At 38.1% G+C, this 21,358-nt stretch overlaps 1 protein-coding gene across 1 annotated transcript in view; it reads left to right on the forward strand.

The window, feature by feature from the left end:
- Nucleotides 1-666: 666 nt before the first annotated feature.
- LOC103779296 (probable C-mannosyltransferase DPY19L1) overlaps nt 667-21,358 on the forward strand; it is a gene marked incomplete at its 5' end in the record, with an annotated part of 37,615 nt that continues 16,923 nt past the window's right edge. Inside the window, 8 exons of the mRNA XM_008946923.1 lie at nt 667-735; nt 5,779-5,803; nt 7,063-7,150; nt 7,774-7,911; nt 11,541-11,661; nt 13,272-13,365; nt 17,396-17,453; nt 20,919-21,010. Coding sequence (XP_008945171.1) covers nt 667-735; nt 5,779-5,803; nt 7,063-7,150; nt 7,774-7,911; nt 11,541-11,661; nt 13,272-13,365; nt 17,396-17,453; nt 20,919-21,010 — 685 coding nt within the window. The remainder of the gene's footprint in view (nt 736-5,778; nt 5,804-7,062; nt 7,151-7,773; nt 7,912-11,540; nt 11,662-13,271; nt 13,366-17,395; nt 17,454-20,918; nt 21,011-21,358) is intronic.

Consider the following 21,358-nt stretch of genomic DNA (forward strand, 5'->3'; position numbering starts at 1 on the left):
GCTTTCCCGCTCTCGCCGTGCCCGTCCTCCAGCATCTCACAACGGGAAGCGGTTAAAAGAAACTAAAACAGCTGACGAGACCCACGTCGGTAACGGCGAGGGGAAGGAAGAGGGTTTTTTATCACTTTCGCATCTTTTTTGGGGAGAAATGTGCTGTTTGTGTAACTAACTCTTGCGTCTCTCTAACCGTGTTGCCATCACCAGCTTCTTTCTTGATATCGCTTTGCTGAAAGGATGGAGGCTTGCTTAGTCTTTAAAAAGCTGACTTTCTGTCTCAGCAAATTTGTCAGTAAATTTGGACTAAAAATCTGGACGCGTTCCTGGGCAACCTGCTCTAGGTGACCCTGCTTTAGCAGCAGCGTTGGACTAGGTGGTCCCCAGAGGTCCCTTCCAGCCCCTGCCAGTCTGCAACACCTATGTAGAAATCCTCTTTTGACAAGTTATTTTGCAAAAGTTATTTCAGGAGTTAAAACCCTGATGATTTGGTAGGCACCTGAATAGTCTCTCTGATGTTCAGAGCTTTTTAGGTGTAGTAACTGATTCGCTGTATGAAATTTTTGAAGTCTAATCAAGATTTTTACAGAAAAGTAGTGCCACAGAGTTTGAACAGATTTCTTTTTTCCAGCGGCTTAATTGATGTTTAAGGCATTTGTTTTCTTTTGACAGTGTTTGTTGATGACAGAAAGGCCTTCATCATAAAAGCTGATAGCAAGATATGGCTCACTTTCCTTCTGGGTAAGTAGGAGGGCTATGTCGTGGGGGAAACACAGTTCTTTTTACCTTTCATTGTGAACTGTTATCAAAAATTTGGAAATATAGCTTTGAAAACCAGAAAAGGTGATATTGAAAAGGGTCAGGAAATAAATTCCTGCCTGGTAACTCTTGTAAAGCTGTTATTGTAGCAGTTGATGGGATATCAGAACATTTGTAGGCAAATAATGCTCAAAATATTATTTATGGATGTTTCCTATGCAGTCATTAATTTCTAGCAAAAGCAACCCCGTCCCTTATTAAGTCATGTAGGCAAAACTGCTTATTTAGGAAGGATTACAGATGGAAGAATATACAACTGTCAGGGGATGCAAATTCAGGTGTTATTATCTTTGGGTATATTTGGGCTAAATAACAAAATTTCTAATGGCCAAAATCTTGGAAAAAGCCCCTAAAATATTTTCAAAATTAAATAAGAAATGCATTCCTGAAGCTGACTGATGTTAAATAACAGCATATTTGTCAGGTGCACAATTAGATATACTCTTGAAAGTATTGTTTTAAAAGACTTGTGGGGTATTCCAAAGATGCTGGTCCTATTAATCATGCCAGCAGCAGAGCTTGTTGCCAAAGGGAGTTTCTTCAGCTTGATGAATTACATGGCAAAGTAATAGCAGGGAAACAACCCTGAGCTTACAAACTAATTGATGAATAAACTGCTCCTCAATTGTTTCACTTATCTCTGTTTATTCAGCATTTCTTAGGCTGGCTGTTACTTAAACGACATAGAAACACTCAACTGATGGTCAAACTTGAAAAAAATGTTTTCCTTTGATAGAAATTTGAAAGCAGAGTAGGTAGAAAGCTTTCTAATTTCTGGAGTTTGGATTTGGTTGTAAAACCCAGATAACCAGTTAAATACTTCAGGGTGCTATTTCTGTATTTACTAGGAGTAAACCCTTAGTAGCAGAGTATGTAACAGCAGACAGTATCTGCAATAGCAGCAAATGTACATACACTAAATATGAACTACTGTCCTTTGGTTTCCTTTAGTGGTGGTTGAATTTTTGTTGTTTTGCTTAAGCTTTAAGGTCCAAATTTTAAAACCAGAGGCTCCCATGGTTGGAGCTAGGTTGGTTATAGGTGTGGATTTTTTTTTCCCTCTGAAGAATTATCTCCAATTTACGTGTGACAATAAAGTTGTCAGATTTTCAAGGACATTTTTAAACTACACTTTTGCCCTATTTATGTAGGTTTTTTTTAATGACCATTCAATTGAGGCCTTATTCTTGAAGACATCCTTTCTAGGTTGCACAATGTCACAATGAAACCTCTTGACTGAGGTGCTGAAATAGTCAATGCTTGCATATTCCTCATTGTTCCCAGATCTGCTCTATTCTTCTCTATTCCCTTTGGGGATACTTGCAAAGCTTTAATCAGGTTCTACTACATTTCATATCCTGTTGCATTACAGTATCTCAGCATTTGTTGTTCTCTTGCTAAATGAGTTCTCTATATTATGGCTTTATTCTTCAGTATTTGATTTCCAGAATTAGAATGCTTTTTATATGCCACTCATACTGCTTTTCTTGGAACAGAACACAGGCAAAAATAGGAAATCTGGAGAATAAACTCCCAGATTTTACATAATAACCCTAGTCTGCAAAAACCTGATGGTGTGCTTTGCTTTTAGAGATTCTTAGGTTGGGTGAGAAAATGGCATCTGCAAGTTCAAGTGTGTAGTAGCTGTATAAATCTTTGCAGCATTAGGACTCCAGTATTCCTCTCCTGTCCTCTCCTTCATTCCCTCCCCAGCAAGGATGTTAATGGGTTCAAAAGGTGGTAATTAAAGGGAGCTGATCTGCAGGCTTTCCATCAGGAACTAGCTTTATATAAGTCTGGATGCAGTCTGTTGCAAAATGCTGATTTGGACTCGCAAGGAAAGTCTACAAATTAAGCTTATTGTCTCTTGGAATGTGAATAATTACATGAATTTCTGTGTGATTATAAAAGGTCTTAGTTTTATATTTGTAATACAATGATACTGTGAAGTTTTATAAAAATGCATATGAGATTCTTTAGAATAACTGTCTTTACACTCCTGTGTTGACTTTAAATAAAACCAAAGAGAAGAATCACTTTTAAATACATTTCCTCTGTGAAATAAGTGATAGGTTTGAATCTGAAATGTGATTTCCATATTAATAGATAATTAATTTGCAACAGCAAAATACTGCCTATTTGACTTACTTGGAAGCACATGAATTTGAAATCAGTGAACAGTACTGGTAGCTAGTGTGCATTTATTTTGATTTTACTGCATATTCTTACCTAAAATGTAATCTGTCTTCAAATTGGTATTTTTTTTATAGTGGGGGGGTGTATATGTATATTTGTTTCAGCATCCAGTCTTATTTGGAATCTTAGAATTCTGAGAATTGAAATAATGCCTTGTGCAAATGTGAGACTCAGTAAGTAATGACTAAGAAAGGTGTGGACTGCTCTTTCTTCCCATACAATTACTGCAAAACGAGTTCCTTTATGGCATGTGGTTTGATGTGCTGCTGCTGGAGCTGATGTGCTTACCTGGAATTCCATATCCTCCCCAGAGCTGCTTTTCTGAAAAAGGAATTAGCAGCTCTCCATGAGAACTAACATAAATGTCCTCAGTACAGAAAAAAATGTCTGTATCTCCTGAAGCTTTCCAAAACCATTGAATTCCAATTAATGTGAACTATACTGAGCAAACCTGTGAATTTGTCTTCTAGAAACTATAGGTAAAAATGTGAAGTTTTAAATGAAAGTTTGTGGTATTCATTTTGTAACTAAAACCCAGGCTTCTCTTTGAGAAAACGACCATAGTGACTGAAATGGAGCTGAAAAAACATTTAAGGAGGTTTCAGCATAGCTTTCTACAACCTCAACTACTGTGTGGAGTATGAGACTTGAGGTAGATGTGAAACTGTACAGGGAGGTTGTCCATCCTTATCATAGGGCCCCTTGTATGGCTGAAGGGCCCCATGAAGGTCTCCTTGGAGACTTCTCCAGCCTGAACAACCCCAACTCTCTCAGCCTTCCTTATGACCTGTGTTGACAACAATAAGTACTGCCAGCAGCAGCACCTCCAGGCTCTGGGCTGGAGGAACATGTGGTTTGGGAATGTATAGTAGGGCATGAAGGGTACACTCAGCCCACTCCTTTTCCACAGAAATTTAGTGGCTTTTGCAAAGGTGTTTTTCATTCCCTTGTCCCTGCTGCTTTCCAGAAGCAGACCATGACCTGTGTGTAACGTGCAGCCTGAACACAGGGCTGGTCACTACCTCCCAGGCTAGAGTCAGCATCAGTCTGGAGGTGTTTGATGTATGGTTGAGCTCCATATGGGCAGCTTGACCTATTCCAGAGGTGAGGGCAGTGCCTGGGTGGGTGCCTCTGGGCTGGAGGAGGTGGGTGCACCTGAGCACCCTGGAGAGGAACGTGGCACTCAACACCTTTCTGACTCCAGCTAGGTATGAGCAGGGAGGGTGGTTGTCCTCTCCTCTTCCTCTCTGCTCCATATAGCCTAGTGAATAAGAGGTCCTGTTGTTAACTGTAAAGATTTCTTGGATTGATGGCAACTAGTCTGCCTGGCTCTGTGGCAGAGAGCTCCTGTGTGCCTAGAGGGCAACCAGAGCACCTTCAGTCTAGAAGGATGTCTCTCTAAATTCCTACCCTTCATCCCTCTCCCAGGCTGGCTTTGCTTCCAAGGCAAGCTCTGGATAAGTTGTGAGTGCTGCCCAAACAAAATGAAGCAGCTGCTGCTACTAAGTGGAACTTACAGTCAAGAAATCAGAGACCTAGACTGTCTACCCACCATTTTATCATCATTTGTCTTTTCCCTCTGTCCTTCAGATTACCTTCCTTGTTCTGTAGCTACATGACAACACAGCAGATAGTCTCCAAATGGAATCATAGAATCATTAAGGCTGGAAAAGACCTCTGAGATCACCAAGGCCAACCATCAACTGAATGTTATTACATGTACAGTCTACCTTTTTTAGCAGTTAGAGTTTCAATTAGATTTGTGTTGGTTGTCGTGGTCCATTGGGATCTTTGGAATTTACAGGACTCTATGTACTCTGTAAATTGAACTTTATTTTATGAGCTCATTGGGAAAGAAAACAAGCATGTCAAACAAGGGCCCAGTCCACTTTGTGCAGGTTTGTCTAATATGGGAATTCACTAACTCAGCACTTAAGGCATGAGGTTTCTTGGTCACAAATCCTCTGTTTTGGTACTTTTAACTCCTGATGTGCACCTATGAGGAGTTACCTATCTGGTGGTGGGAGTGCTCATCCTTCTTCAGCCATGGTGTAGCTGTTGCCTGTATCACACCAGGAACCACAAACCCTCAGCAGTCCAGCTGCTGCTGGATCTGCTTCAAAAGCTTTTTAGGTAGCACGATGTATGTGTAACTTCCAGCTTGGGAGTTTGGTCTGTACCATTTCCATGAGTTAGCAGCCCCAGAAACTGCTAGAAAATCAATGTGGGAGGATGATAGCTGTAGGAGTCAGCAAGCTGCAGGTGATACCAGCTGCATAGTGACCTTCAGCCCTTTCTGGCCCTGGGGTCCTGCCTGTGAGTTGCTCTTCCTTTGACCTAACAGTGCCCCTAGCACACAGCAGGCCTTAGCATGAGCTTTGTTAGCCAAAATCTGAGCAGGAGCTGAGTGAACAGGCACAGCAGGTATCTTAAAAATGTTAAGCATATTTATGCTGATTTTTAAAAAAAAAGTTTATAATTCAGTTTTGTTATTGATAGTTAAAATGAGCACATTGGATTCTGATGGATCAGCTTGAGTGATGCAGGATATAGGTGAGAACATCACCTGTTCCTGAATACCATCAGTATAATGTCAGATTTTCAAAGAGCTGGCCATGAAATTCAGAAGTTCCTCTTCTTCTCTTCCTCTGGAGGCTGAGTGTCTTCTGTGCATCTCTGAAGTAGCACTGCAATTACTCTAATGAACAGCATTTCATGTTTGATTATTTAAATATTTGAGTAACTTGATGCCTTTTGTTTCCTTTACAGCTGCTTTTGCAGGAGTCCTACATTGGTAAGGTTAAATTTCACTGTTTGAGAGCAATATGGTATTTTAAAACAATAAAAAATATAATTTTTATCATTTAGACAAGCTATTGGGATCATTTATATTTAGATCTCTGCTTGTAAAACCAAATGGTTGTCTCTAAAGTGAATAATTCTGTTCTCTGATGTGAAAAGTTTTAAGCCTGTTTCATGAAGAGTGAAGCCTGCTTTCCAGGTGGAAAATTGTTGCTTAGCTATACAAATTCAGGTGCATTTCCACCAGCAGATTTTTACTCAGTGACTTTTGAAAGTCCAGGTAAAGCCTTTCAAATTTCTCCTATGTTCTGCTCATTTAGGTTCTGCTTTGATTTCCTAGTTTGACATGTTTTTTTCTCACCTCTTCAGAGAAGTTTGGCCCATGTTTTCTTTGCGTGCAGCAGAATGGCCATTTCAGCTACTTTGTGTCAACATATTCCTCCTGTTTCAGGTTCCATCCTAATCCTCACCCTTCTTTTTTTTGAGTATAGACTGGAAATAGAATGTCTTCTGTAATGTTTGTCACCAGCTGCTTTTGCAGAGATAGAAAGTAACAGCTTCTGCCATTCTGTTTTTGTTTCCCAGCTCAAAAAGAACTATTGATTTTTTAGTAGTATGTTTCTTGCAGATTCCTACTCAAAAGCAGAGTCATGTGCACTGCTCTGGCTCTTTCCATCCTCTCTGGAGATGAAGCTCCTCTTGAAAGCTACAAGTTTAGCCTCCAAAATGATCTGCATTTTTCCTGGCTTTTTTTTCCCCTCTCTATAGTTGCACCTTTATGTATAGATTTTCTTACCATCAAAAGTATATTTAATAACAAATAACTGTGTTAAAACAGAAGTCAAAGGGATTTTTGTGGAAAAAATAGGCACAACTTGCACATGCATCATTATTTTAATCAGTTTTTAATTTGTGATCCTTTTCATTTGTCATTTGAATTTTCTTTCCTAATACGTAGACTTGATAGTTTTACTAGCACTAATCTTTTGATCCTTAAGTGTCTGCACTCAAAATACATTAGAGTATTATAAATAATTCTATAATGCAATAAATGTTCTATGAGTTTGTATTTTTTTTCATTTAAAATCCTCTGAATAATGGAGAACGTTGGTGTAACAGGAGTAAATTAAAACAGCAGTTTGTAAGTGAACTTTGGGTCTTTGCTGAAGGGTTTACCAGCTGCTCCTTGGTATATATGACTTAGTAAAGGTTCTGAAGCTCTAATAATTTCTTCTTATTATTTTTGAACAGGTGTCACATAACAACTCTCTTTGAAAACGATCGTCACTTTTCTCACCTGTCAACACTGGAGAGGGAAATGGCCTTTCGCACAGAAATGGTTAGATTGGTTCAGGAAATTCACTGACTGAGAAACTTCCATCTCTAATCTTGTGCTCCTGACCTTTCCCAATTTTCTCAATACCCTCTAGAAGAGTAAATGTTGCTGTTTTCCCACCAACATGCCTTACGCTGTTACATGCAGAGCATTTGTGTCTTGCAGCTCGTCACTCTGGATGTGTCTCTTCACAGTTCACTTAAAAGATAATTTAGAAACATGATTCTGGAGGGCCTAAAATAACATTACAAGTACTTTGTAGCTTCCTTTTAATCCTAGTCTTGTTATGCAGCGTTTTTTAATAATTTTTTTTTAAATTAATGAATGTTTGCATATGTATAAACCTTTTGACTGCATTTAGAACTATGAAATACTATTTTCGTGCATGGTTACCAGCCCAAAGGAGAGATTTTGAGATGTGCTGTGAAACAAGGTGGAAGGAAACCCACATTGCTGCTTACAGCAGTGAGGTTTGAAGAGATGTGAAAAAGTAGATAGTCATCTTGCATCATTTAGTCCTGCTTTTTATATTACAAAATTTGATTTAGAAACAAAGCTTGTGTACAGCAGTTCATGAAGCAGAATTGACCTTTTTAATCATAAACAATGCTTCTGCTCTGCCATAGGGTCTTTATTATTCCTACTTCAAGATCATCATTGAGGCACCATCATTTTGGAATGGAGTCTGGGCAATTATGAACGACCGACTAACTGAATACCCTTTAGTGATTAACACCTTACAAAGGTTCAATCTTTATCCAGAGGTGAGTCGTGGTTTACAAACAATACCTTCTGATAAATCTTTGGTTTCTGTAGATTTCACTACAAATTTGTAAGGAATGTGACTCTGGAAAACGTAGGTGTAAAGATACAGTGACTAATGAAGTGTTGCTTGAATAACATATTGTAGGGCCAGATTTAAAATGAGAAAGTTACTTTGTACATTGTGATCAATTCTCAGACTTCAGGAATGTCCAATCAAATTGGGAATACTTTCTAGATTTTAGTGTTTTGTGCCCTAAAGTTGCAATCCAATTCTATGCTTGTCTTTTCACTGAAAGCAAGAGGAAAGTCCAATCAAATTGGGAATACTTTCCAGTTTTTAGTGTTTTGTGCCCTAAAGTTGCAATCCAATTCTATGCTTGTCTTTTCACTGAAAGAAAGGTGCTGCCATTGTGTGCTTCAGGAAATAGGAAATATTCAGGGTCAGTGGTGTGTTCTAGCAATGCCAGCAGTGCTACAGGTATTGAGGGGTTATTTTGGGATGCATTTTGTGTAGGATGATGGACTAACACATCACAGTTCACTGTGGCCCTAAAATCCATGAACAGCAATAGTTTACTTGCATGTTGCAGAAGAAATTCCTCTGTGGAAGACTGACTGCTGTTGTTCTGTACATACTTGATGTGAGACTTGTTACCTGGTTAGATTGTTCCTACTCTGCTTTTTTGTCATGAAAAACAACATGTCTTTAAGTACAATGTGAAAATTTTACAGAAACACTTTTTTTTTTCTCTCATGGTTTTGCCAGCATGTCTCAAACATTTTGCCAAGGGAAAATAACTTAATGTACATTTCTGTTCCTCTATGTATCAGCAACAGCTTATGTTTTGGAGAACCAAGGACTAATAATGGCTGTTATTGTTGGGTGCTAGCATTTATACTCATTCTCCTGCTTTTTTTGAGCAGAGCTGCTTGCAGGAGCTATATATGTAAGAGTTCTCTGTCTGCATGTATTTATATAACTTGCATGTTGTGGTTTCATTTTCTTCTTAATTCCTTGCTTTGGAACAACTAAATACAATAGATGAGTGCTTTCTGTTACCCTCTCTCTGATTTTGGGGGTTGTTTTGGGGGCAAGTCTGGGCTTTTTTTTTTTTTTGTCCTGGTGTGGTTTTTTTCTTTAACTCTAAAGGGATTGCAGTTCAGTTCTAGAAATAGAATATTAAGAACATGTGCCTTATTTGAATACTATAAAGTTATTTTCTTTAGCTGAGAAAGATTTATTCATTTCAGCTATAGCCTGGCTTGCAAAAATCAAAGGTAACTGGTCAAATTAACTGGCTCTTAGGGAATCATCAATATCACCATGAAAGATGACTAAGTAAGTTGGATGATGAAGTCAAAACAAGAGCAGTCAGATAGTGGCTGATGTTCTGCAAGAATGTTAGGTAGGTGGCTGTGCAAAATGTGGAGGTTTTCTGTTCATTCAGAGTTTTCCAGGATCTTTCTGACTAATAGAACTTGGTGATAAGGTATGAATTAATTAATTGTTTGTGTACCTCTCTGGGCGTTCAAAGCAGACAAATAGTCTCCTTTGCTCCTTTCAGGTTTTACTGCTTGATGTTTGACCTTCCTGTAAAGAGATTTTTCTTTTTGAAGTGTGTTTCTTGAGTATTCTTGTTTCCACATAACTACATCTATAAAACTGTCAATAGGTGCAACTTGATATTTGAAGTATGTTCTCCAAATTTGTCTAATTTTACTTATGGATATAATGAGGGTAGGTGATGGGAAGATGCTTGTGGATTATTTGTTGGCAGTGAAACTTTTCCTTCTGATACTCAGTATCCAGTCATATTTTCTGAAAGTGTTTCATTTCCTGTTGGACATTTTGGCATCTTTCCATTTCTCTTTTGTGAGATTCCTCTTGGCCCATTTCTCTGGCCTGTTGAGGTCCCTTTGAATGGGAGCACAAGCATCAACCCCTCCTTCCAATTTTGTAACATGTGCAGGCTTGCTGAGGGTGTTCTCATCCCATCATCTAGCCATAAAATGTAGAACACTTAAATATATGAAGAAACTTTCCTGTGAAGGTGCCAGAGCCTGGGGCAGGCTGCCCAGAGAGGTTGTGGAGTCTCCTTCTCTGGAGAGATTCCAAACCTGCCTGGATGTGATCCTGGGCACCCTGCTGTGGGTGAGCTGCTGGAGCAGGGGGTTGGTTGAGGTGATCTCTAGAGGTCCCTTCCAACTCCTACAGTTCTGGAATTCTGTGTAACAGAATTGGCACCAGATTAAAAAAAAAAGTATGATCTACAGCTGTCCCTTCATCTACCCAGACAGTCACCTCAGAAGGTTATGAAGTTGGGCAGGAGTGATGTCCCCTTTGTCAATCCATGCTGACCACTTCCAATCACTTTTTGTTCCTCAGTATGTTTGGAAGTAGTTTCCAGGAGGATCTACTCCATCCCATTCTCAGAGATCAAGTTGCAATTCCCTGTGTTTCTTTTGTGCCCTTCTTGAAAATAGGAGTGACATAAAGAGTTTTATTAATTGTATGAGGAAGGAAAAGAGAGAATCATCCTTCTTGTACACGTTTCCTGTGACAGAGGGCTGAGACAACTTATACTGCAGTGGTGAAACATTTTCAGTCTGGGAACCCTGAGGTTATAACTTTCAAAGCAGCTCAACTGGAATGGCCACATTACTCATTTATGAACCCTCTATAAAGTCAGTTATATCCTGAGAGAATAGCCTGGTAATGTTAAGCAGTGACTCTGCTGGGAGATGGGTCATCATTTTTCTGTGTGTAAAATACTGATGCTTTTCTGTTTCAGATGTTGGGATTTAATTTGGTTGTTAGTATAAGAACATTATGACCTGTGGAGGGAAAATGGAAATGCTGGCTTAAATTGCATCTGGAAGCCCTTTCTAATGCCTGCTTGAATTTAACCTATCAAAGTTTATAGAAGTAAAAACCCTAAAGATTTGGTCCATTAATATTCTTGCCAGGTAGGGGAAAAAAAAAAGAAACCAGTTAGTTTTAATTTGACCAACTGTCCCCTGTCAACAAAACCTGGGATTCTAATATGTGATAAAAATGGTTAAGTGGGGAACCTTTCAGACAATATTGACTTATAGAATTTTTTTCAAACATTGCAGTTTGATGCATGAAATTATTTCTCTTCTAAAGCAGGGATAATTTTAGCCTATAAATCATAGAATCACAGAATGGTTTGGATGGGAAGGGACCTTAAAGCTCATCTAGTTCCAACCCCCCTGCCATGGGCAGGGACACCTCCCACTACACCAAGTTGCCCAAAGCCCCATCCAACCTGGTCTTGAATGTGTTCAGTGATGGAACATCCACAACTTCTCTGGGCAGCCTGTTGCAGTGCCTCACCACTCTCATAGTGAAGAACTTCTTCCTAACTTGTAATCTAAATCTCCCCTTTTCCACTTGGAAGCCATTTATCCTTGTGCTGTCACTACAAGCCCTTAACACACACATGGTCTGTTGGATGCCTTTAGGTCAAAAATGCTAAATGCTTGAGAGAAACTCCATGTTTGAAAAAAGTCCTGGATGAGGGCTAGTTGTCACTGAGGTTACCTTGGGCACTGAGCTATCCTCAGAGCTCCTTTTCAGCAACTTCAAACCCTGTTTTCCACCTAGGTGGTCCTCGCCAGCTGGTACCGTGTCTATACTGCCCTTATGGATTTCCTTGGTGTGCCAACAAAGACATGTTGGACTGTAAACAGAGGGAAAGGGCTCAGCCCCGTTGAAAGCTGTGAGGGTGAGTTGTGTTTTCTTCTCCTTTCTCCCTGGAAGCATATAATTGTGACTTTATGTATTCCAGAAGTAATAAATGTTCCTGTGTCTGTCACTGACGTCCTTTCATTTGGCCAAGCCTGTGTTTTTGGCAGGTTCACAACAGAAGTGAGAAGCATGAAAAAAAAGATGCTTTTAAGAAGAGCAGGGGTGAGAATGTGGGCTTTGTTTCTTAGCTAGCTCCTCCCTAGGCTGGATTCCTGGACTGCACTTCAAAACTTCACAGTTGTAGTCTGAACCTTCATCACGTGGGTCTGTTGTGAAGAATCAGATGTCTTAAATTTAATTGGGGGCCACTGTGCATGTATTAATTTTTTTGTAGCTTCTGTAGACTCCCCAGTACATTCCAAATTCTGGCATTTCAAAGACTTACCCTCTGTATTTCCTCCCCTAACTACAACCTGAGGAGAGGGGAGGATGGGAAAAACTATTCAGCATAAGGATTTCAATCTCATACTTTGATTTTGATACTAAAGCTTGGGTGAGGCCTCTTGTTTTGTTTGGGGGCTTTGTTTTGTGTTGTTCCCCCCCTATTTAAAGTATTGGCTTATCATGTAAATATTATGCCACAAAAGTACCTTGCCAAGAAGCTCTCTTGAGATGTTCTACAGTCAATTAAAGCTGAACAGTAGATGGTAGCTTGTGGAGTTGTTTCATTTCATCATTTAAAATGTCTTTGTGTGGTGACAAGTTAGTATTTTTCCTTTGCACAAAGGCTTTAAGAACCTTCTCCAGAGCTTGAGTGATTCACTTGCTCTAATTTTGTCAGAAGCAATAAACAGTGAATAAATGTCTAACCTTTCATTCCTGTTCTTTGTAAAAACAAAACCAAACCAACAAAACCCACCAGCTGTTGAGACTACCATGTTTGGTGAGCATATCATCACCTCACTTTAGAGAGCTGTCTTCCTGCATTTTTAGCAATGGTGAATAATCATCCCTGCATATGAAAAGATGAAGTTTTGCTACCTTCTCTATGATGAATAAGGCTTTTTATTCTGGGCTGCTGAAATGATTAGAGCCAGGAGGGTTTAAAGAAATAAATGGAAAGAGAATAACCACAGAAGTGTGAGCTGGGAGGTGTCTGTGAATGAATAAATTGAAAGACTTGCATTAGTGGACAATTTCTTGGCTTCTAATGAAACAAAGCAAAGAGCATTGTGTGGGATATGTTTAAAGATGGTTTTACTCCTGCAAGAGAAGGGAAGTGAGAGTATAGGGAGTACAAACCTCTTCTAAAAAGCTTTATGAAGTCAAAAATGTAGAGAATGTTCTTATGCTTTCTATACATGGCAGGTTTTTTCTTTTCAGTTAGTGCTTCCCTCTTGGCACATTCTGTTGCTGACAGCCCCAATATTGAGCCTGCCCCTCCTCTATTCTTTTCCCACAGAACTTTACTCTTCCAACTGAACCTCCACAATAACCTTGGTGACATTAACTATTTTTTTGTTGCCTCTCTCTGTAGCTATATTAAAGCAGTATGCTGTGTGCTGTATTACACTGATTGTATGGTGGTTTATAAAGAATTTGGTCTTTCTTCTGCATTTGACAATGTGTTACCTGTTTCTTTGTTAGGGTTGGGAGACCCTGCTTCCTTTTATGTTGCTGTGATTTTTCTTTTGAATGGATTAATGATGTCACTGTTCTTCATATATGGTACATACCTCAGGTAAGGCAGTTGAGACTGAGCTGTTTAGTTGGCACTAGCCATCAGTTTTTATACAAAATTTGAGGAAAATGCTGAAGTAGTTTGATGGGCTGTTGCTTATTTGTTTGTACATTAATAGTGCTTTTTATTACATACATATTGTCACTAAAAAACTACTGGAACAGAGAAGCTTTGTGCTTCAAATAAAACATGATGCTGGAAAAAGTTGTGGAAAATTTCAGTGAAGTGATATCTCATTGATACCACTGAGTTATGGATAAAACTAAATGCTGGACAGTTTTTAAATGGTTTTTGACAGGTTTCTACTTTTAAAATTATCAGTGTAGCTCATTTCTGAAGTTTGACAGTCTACTTTTAACCAAGACCTAGATCACCTTTCAAAGTCCCTTCCAGACCAAAACATTCTATGATTCTTTGACTGGAGTTTTCCCAGTGCTGTATCTCAAGTTCTTTTGCATGTCATCTCAATTTTAACTTAACTGGGAAGGCAAGATATTTTTTTTAAGGTAATGCATTCTTTCTGGAGATATGTATATGGTTCCCTTTTTCTATGAATTCCTCTTTTCAGTATCTGTCTTTAAATTTCAGGAACTGTTAATACACTTGCATACAAAAATAGACTTTCATGTTCAGCAGAAAAACAGAAGTGTGGTTCAAGTAAAGAATAGCACAGGCAGGAGCTGACAGTGAAAGTGTTTGGGGGTGAAATGTGCATGTTTGTGTTCCTTAACATAAGAAACAAATGTCTCATGTTTTGAAGAAGTAGATACTTTGGATATTTGTATCAATTTGTCATTTTTTTTTTCTCTTAAGGTATATCGCAACCCACATTTTTATATATTTATATAACTGAAAAACCAGTAAGGTCTCTATTTCCCAGTGCTTATTACTTTGGATATTTGTATCCATTTGTCATTTTTTTTTCTCTTAAGGTATATGGCAACCCACATTCCTATATATTTACATAACTGAAAACCCAGTAAGGTCTCTATTTCCCAGTGCTTAATTTGTCATTTTTTTTTTCTCTTAAGGTATATCGCAACCCACATTTTTATATATTTATATAACTGAAAAACCAGTAAGGTCTCTATTTCCCAGCGCTTTCCCTAGACTTGGCCTGTGTTGAATATAAATAACTACCAAGCATTGACAGTAATTCAGTTTTTAATATAAATAATCTACAATGTAGGTAGTGAAGATGCCTAGAATATTAATGCAGTTCTGTCAAGGTGTAAGTCTGGGGTTATGAGAAGTAACAAGTGACTACAAAGCTTCCTGCAGGTAGGATTTAGTTCCTATTAATTATTCTGAAGAAAATTCATAGTTGGAGACCAGATCTAAACGACTGGTTGGCCATTATGGCTTAGTCAAAGCAAGCCAAAATATTTAGGTTTTTCCATAAGGTGTGAAAAATAGAAGAACTGAATCTGGAGTAATGTTTTATTAAACTGGAGTAGGTAATCTTCTGAATTAGCATAAGTCTCCTCCATAAAGTTGATTTCTTTCTGCTATGCATTTAGAAAAGCTTTTTCCATAGCTTGGCACATTTGATGGTGGGACACCATCCTCTAATATTTTCTGTCTCTTCATTCATGAATTTGTTAGCAGTAATCATGTCAAACCTACATAATTGCTTTTTTCTTTTTTTTGTTTTTAATCTGTGTGTTCACAGAACATGTAATCTTTCTATTTCAGCCTTTATTTGCTTTTAGTCTCTTTGCAACTTTGCCTAGTGATGCAAGGTGATAAGATAGTGGAAGAACATTTCCTTATCATTATTTTCCAAGCTAATATGTGTTCTCACATCTGTGCTGGCTGTATTCTGGGAGCTTGCCCAAAGAGTTAAGCTAGCAGACAGCTAGTTGCTTTTGTAGCCCTATTTTTCTTTGTAGGACTAGTTTTTGGTGTGTAGCTCCCTTAACCAATTTCCCCACCAGCTTAGGAGATTTTCAGACATAATATGTCCCTGCCCTAACACTCTGTGTATGGTCTCTGCTTATGCAAATGTGCTTTGGAATCTTCTTATTTGATGCAAATGAGTCTTAAGCTCTGGAGCATTCTCTGTGGGGATAACTGAAGCAATATGGTGAGGACTCATGCCATTTATTTTTACTTATTTTTTATGGACAAAAGAATGGCACTTGGATGATAAGTACTTTATGCAGTGGTGAGATTCTACCTCCCCCCAGCCTTTCCCCCTCTTTTTCTTACAAAGGACAGGACACTTAAGCTGACTGTCAAATAACTGCATCTTGAGGAACTACCAGCAGATTTCCCATTTCTGACAGTACTTTTGCAGTATTTTGTTTCTTCCATTTTACCAACTAATTGCATTTCCCCCAGGTGACTTTAAGCTTCAGCTTATTGTACCCAGGGAGTCAAAAGACTACTCTCATTATTGCCAAGCTGACTCTACCACATGAGGTGTAGCTGTTTGGGTCATCTGTAGCTCATTAAAAATGATAATTTATTAAATTTAGATTATTCTGTATTAAGCATGGAGGATGTAGGTTCCAACTGAAAGGCCTGTTCTTTACTAATTGGAGTGGGGAGTTTCACTGGAGAGATTAATCCTTTATCTTCTGTTTTGCCACAGAAAGGTTTAACTACTGTATCTCCTAGGTGAAAAAATAACCAGTCTAACTCAACACTCTACATAACCCTCTGTGAAATAAGCTCTGTTCACTTCCTCTTGTGGAAGAGACACTGACATGATGCATTTCCCTCTCCTCTGCTGCAGATTTACTGATCTCTTCTCAATGTGGTGAAATAGTGATCCCTTACAGGGGCTGACAGCTCTCACACATTCATTCAGAATACAATTGACACCTCTCTAGTCTAGAATTTAAGGTTTTTATCACAATGTTAACCTTTAGCATAGACCTTGAATCTTATTTCTATTTTTGGGAAAGTTTTTGCAAACCTTGAGTCTGCTTTATTTCTAAGACTAACATTTTTTTTTTTAATATTAAGCATGTTATTTTAGCTATTTTGGGTTTCAGTTTACAATTTGTCAACTGAAAGGTTGAGTTTTGTGTAAGAATGCACAATTCCTGGAGATTGTTTTAGCATTCAGGTGGTATCTTTAATCCTCAGATTCTGTGCCCTGATTGTTTGACTTTGTATATTAGGGATGGGTGAAGGATCTGAGGTGTGTTTTTTCTTTTAAAGATTCTTAACAGCTGACTGATAACTTCAGTAGCCAAAGTGATATCTTCAATCATTTGTAGTAGTGCATTTGTTCTTTGATTTATATCCCAGGACATGAGTAATTGCAAATCTAGTCAAACAAAAAGGAAATTTTATCTATTGCTTCTTTTGAGCTAGGATCAACCCAAGTAGTATCTCTGGGCTTAGTGTTGACTTCATGGTGGTAATTGTTCAACGAGTGAATTTGATTTGGTTTAAAAAGGTTTAAAAATCTTTAAGGGCTTGAAAAACTTTCATGTTAACATCACAGTGCTCTGCATAAGAATTGAATTGTGTCTTGTATTGACCATGCCATGAATTAATTTCTAAATAAGTTTTTTGAATGTGGTTGATTTGATTACCCTGTGAGAGTCTTAGATTCAGACCAAAGTTCTCTGTTGGGTGATTGACTGTGCAAATTCTTAAGGTTTCTGCTCAACACCTTGGGGAAGAAATGCACCTTTTATATTGCCTGGTGCTGAAAGAGAAAAAGTTTGACACTCTTCCAGACTGAGCTCTGGGTACAGCAGATGAAGCACCAGATGACATGATCCAAACTGCAGTTTGTGAGGAGTGGAATAACCATTTTCCACGTTTCTGATGTTAAAATTGGTGCTCTGCAGAAAAGAGCTGAAGTATGAAGAGTGGTCTGCTCTGAAAGAAACATTGGCTAACTAGTGTTGTAGTATTATGTGTGTATGCTGGAGATTGCTTTCTTTTAGTGCTTGAAAACATTCTCCCCTCCTAAACTTAGCTGTAGGTAAGTGCTGCTTCACATTTTTCAAGCAGCACTGACCATTATGGGATTCTCTTGTACCTATTTTCCCCATTCTCTTCACAGTGGGAGCCGTCTGGGAGGCCTTGTTACTGTGATGTGTTTCTTTTTCAACCATGGAGAGGTAGGTCTCCCTCCCCAGCCACCCTGTTTTTGTAGTTTCCCTTCTGTTTTTGTAGTTTTTTTAAGTATAAGATAATTATCATTAAAGACAGTGATGTTGCTTATCCATTAGGGGATGAATTTAAAGGACATAAGACATTTAAAGCAAAATAGTCTATGACTGAAAATGTTTAGCACAATCCAATGTGTCACCTTAGATGTGGAACCCAAAATAATCCAGAAAATATTTTGTGTTGTGTTCCAGCCACCCTCCTTCCCTTCTGTTTTTGTAGTTTTTTTTAAGTATAGGATAATTATCATTAAAGATAGTGATGTTGCTTATCTATTAGGGGATGAATTTAAAGGGCATAAGACATTTAAAGCAAAATAGGCTATGACTGAAAATGTTTAACATAATCCAATGTGTCACCTTAGATGTGGAACCCAAAATAATCCAGAAAATATTTTGTGTTGTGTTCCTGAGATTGAAGTTTGACTAGCACAATGACTTCAAGTTTCAGAACATCCAACTATTCTGTTTTTGTGCCCCTTCCAGATGTAGCTGGGCTACTTGTACCATGTGAACAAGCTTCAGAAATGGAGGTTTTCTTTAAATTTTTATGTATTTCCCTGGAAATTCATGAATTCACACACAAAACCAAACAAAATCCCCAAATCTCTACTCCTGATGCACTACAGGCTACACAATTTAGAAGCTGTATTTGTATAGAAATCATTCCAATGTTAAACTTTAGCAAGCTGCAATGACAGGAGGGGAAAAAGAAACAAAACCTGTAAAAGAAATTGTCACTTAAAACATCTTCTTATGTCCCCAGCTGATGCTGTTCATGTCACAGTTTCATATTTTTAGAGAACTCCTGGCTTTTATTCTGATATGCTTGAAAAGTGTTTCTGGTTTTTTAATGTTCATTTTATGTGTGTGACATTATAAATATTTATTTTGACTTAAAATGCAGGTGTACTGTAAAGATTTTTTAGGCAGAAACTAGCTACTTTGTTTTTGTTAAGGGTTAGATTTATGGCTTTTTTTCTTATTTTACTGTGCTGAACTTGATAGAAAACTCTTGAGTAGTAAGAATATGTAGCTGCACGTAACAGAATCAAAGATGCTTCTATTCATGGTGAGCTTTGACAGTTTCCTCATAAACCACAAATCTGTGATGAAATAGCTGTTTTGTTTTCAAGTTTCATTTGAAATGTTTTTCTCCAAATATCCTCTGGGAAGAATTTTTCACCCGTGGTCCAGACCAGGCAAATGTCACAGAGTTTCTAACCTGGTTTTGGTGCTTTTAAGAGGGTAAATACAAAGTTTTCTGTGGGTTTCTATTCTTCTCAACGGGGTTGTGAAGTGGAGTAAATGTTTTGTCCTTTTCTTGGGCATACTGATAGAGTCTGTGCTGTTTTGCCAAGTCTTTGAAGGTAATGAAGTGTCATTTCAGAAAGGAACAAGCTGAAAACTTCAAAGATAGTGGTAACAGTAATGAAAAGAAGCATTTGATGGCACAGGCAGTCCTCCTATCCATAGGAGACCTCATCTCTCTCTATGGGTGACTTGACTTGCAGCATAAACACAGATAATGTGTGTATTTTGGAGAATAGCATGAAATTAGGTCTGCTTAGCTCTACACATAGCCTGGGCTCAGGTAGAGCCTTGGTAGGGTGACCCTGATTCAAGCTCAGCCATGTGGATTCAGAAATTTAAAGATTTCTGGAGAGCAACAGGACTTTTTGCAGAGGGGCAATGTCAGATCTCAGCTGCCTCTTGGAGTTTGTGCTGGAACTAGTGAAGTAACTCAGAGCTGTTTGATATTGTGTGTATGGTTATGGTAATATATGTAATTATCTGTGTGTAGGTGGTCTGGCTTTACTGGGTGTACTGTTGGAACACATGCAAGAGGTTTGCATGCACGTGTGTATATACAAAATATTCTAATTAACTCTTTGATATGGCTTTGATTCTGTGGAAATCATCTTGCACGTGGTTCAACAGTACATACTGTGGAGCTGGACCAGTTGCTAAAAAATTAGCTTTCCTTTTTATCTGCAAGTCTTGGTATCTCAGATGTAAAAGTGATTTTTCCTTCTGGCACTGAGCTAATGATCCTGTGGCACTATGTTTTTTATTTGTGCTCTGCTTGGGCTACTGTGTTTTAATGATTTCAAGCTTAGACAGATCTGATGTATTTATACCTGCAGCAAAGTTAGTTCCCAGCCTTGATAAATCATTCACAGGTTGATTGAGTTTAGTATCACATTCCAAATAGAGAAAAATAACATGGGCTACATCAGTCAATTCACTTTTAAGGTAATGCTTCCTTTTTATGGTTTTATGTGCTCAGCATTCCTTTCCTCTACCTCCACCAGTATCAAAAGATTTGGCAAATCAAACCTTGCTGCAGTCTTAACAATAATCAAGAAGACTACACTGCTTTAGAATAAACATGATTATATTAATTGCTAATAAACATATTTTTAACTAATTGTATCTGTGCAGTCAGCTGAAGACAACACTTTAATGTGTATTTATGAAAGGTTTATTTTAATGCTAATCAGGGTGCAGCTTTTAGAGTGGCTTTTAGGCAGCAAAGACTGATTCGTGTGATGGGCTTCTGTACTTTCCATTTATTTTACATTATTTCTACCCATTTTTCTCACTATTAATTTAACACAGTTGTGAAATAGCAAGACAAAAAGCAAGATTATAGGAAGTGAAGGAGAAGGAACATCATGGCATCAACATCTAGAAGCTTTAATAAATTCATTGAAGATCAACAATGGTTTTGTCCTGTTGTTGTAGAGAACTTATTTTTAGTGCAAATCTATTAATATCCATTTTGAACCCACTTGTTTGTATGTCAAAGCTGTCCTCTCAAGTTGTAATTATTTTTTTTTGATCAGTGCCATCTGCAAGCCCTTCATAAAGAGCTGAAGGTAAATATTGGAGATGAGAGTTATAGCTGAGTCATTTGCCATGAACCCCACGAAATTAATGGAAGAAAAGCTATTCAGTTGTCTTCATTGTATTATGCTGTGCTTCATTAAAGAGTGAAGTAAACAAAGAATGAAGTAAATAAGTGTAAGCTCTGCAAGACCTTAATTTCATGGGTTCAATTTTACTGGCCAGTGTTGGAGGGCAGCTTTGGTTTTTAGGCTTTCTGTGCTGTTGCTAGTAGAAATGCAAAATGTTCATCATCTAGAAAACTTGAGTGTAATGAAGGGTATGTTGGTTGCCCTTCAGATCTAGACAGTGCATCATAGACCTCAAGTCTGGAAGCTGCTTCCTTTTGCCTCTTCTTCTCTGCTTCCTGGCTTCTTTTTTTTTTACATTCTTTGAGGAAAAACTCATGTATCTTGGTTTTTATTTTATTGAAGTATCTATGGTCATTCATTTTGAAACAGAAATGCTTTATTTCATGCAAATGTAGCAGCAGCAAATGTTATCATCTAACCCAGTTCTTATTTTTAGTGCACTCGTGTCATGTGGACTCCACCCCTGCGTGAAAGTTTCTCATACCCCTTCCTTGTCCTTCAGATGTTGCTTTTGACCTATATTCTCAGGTACCTCTCAAATTATACTTCACATTTTACACTGATGTAAAAGAATGGAATGTCCCAGGACGTTGACTGAAGTGTATTTATCTAAATCTGTATTAACATAGAAACTTTCCTGTGGCTGTTACATTGCAGACGCTGCACCAGTAGAACTGCAGTCATGTCTCACTTATTAAAAGGACAAACTTTGCAACTTGAAGACACAATTAAAATAAAAATCAGAATTACTGTGTTGGCAAACATGTATCTAAACTAAAAAAAATCAGAATTTTTGGTTGATGTCACTTCCTTCTCATGAGAAACAAGCTGATACTCCATCAATTGGTTTTGTCCCTCTTGGAGAGTGGTATGTTG

The sequence above is a fragment of the Merops nubicus genome, unplaced genomic scaffold (genome assembly GCF_000691845.1).
Source record: "Merops nubicus isolate BGI_N331 unplaced genomic scaffold, ASM69184v1 scaffold19099, whole genome shotgun sequence".
In the NCBI taxonomy this organism is placed as follows: Eukaryota; Metazoa; Chordata; class Aves; order Coraciiformes; family Meropidae; genus Merops; species Merops nubicus.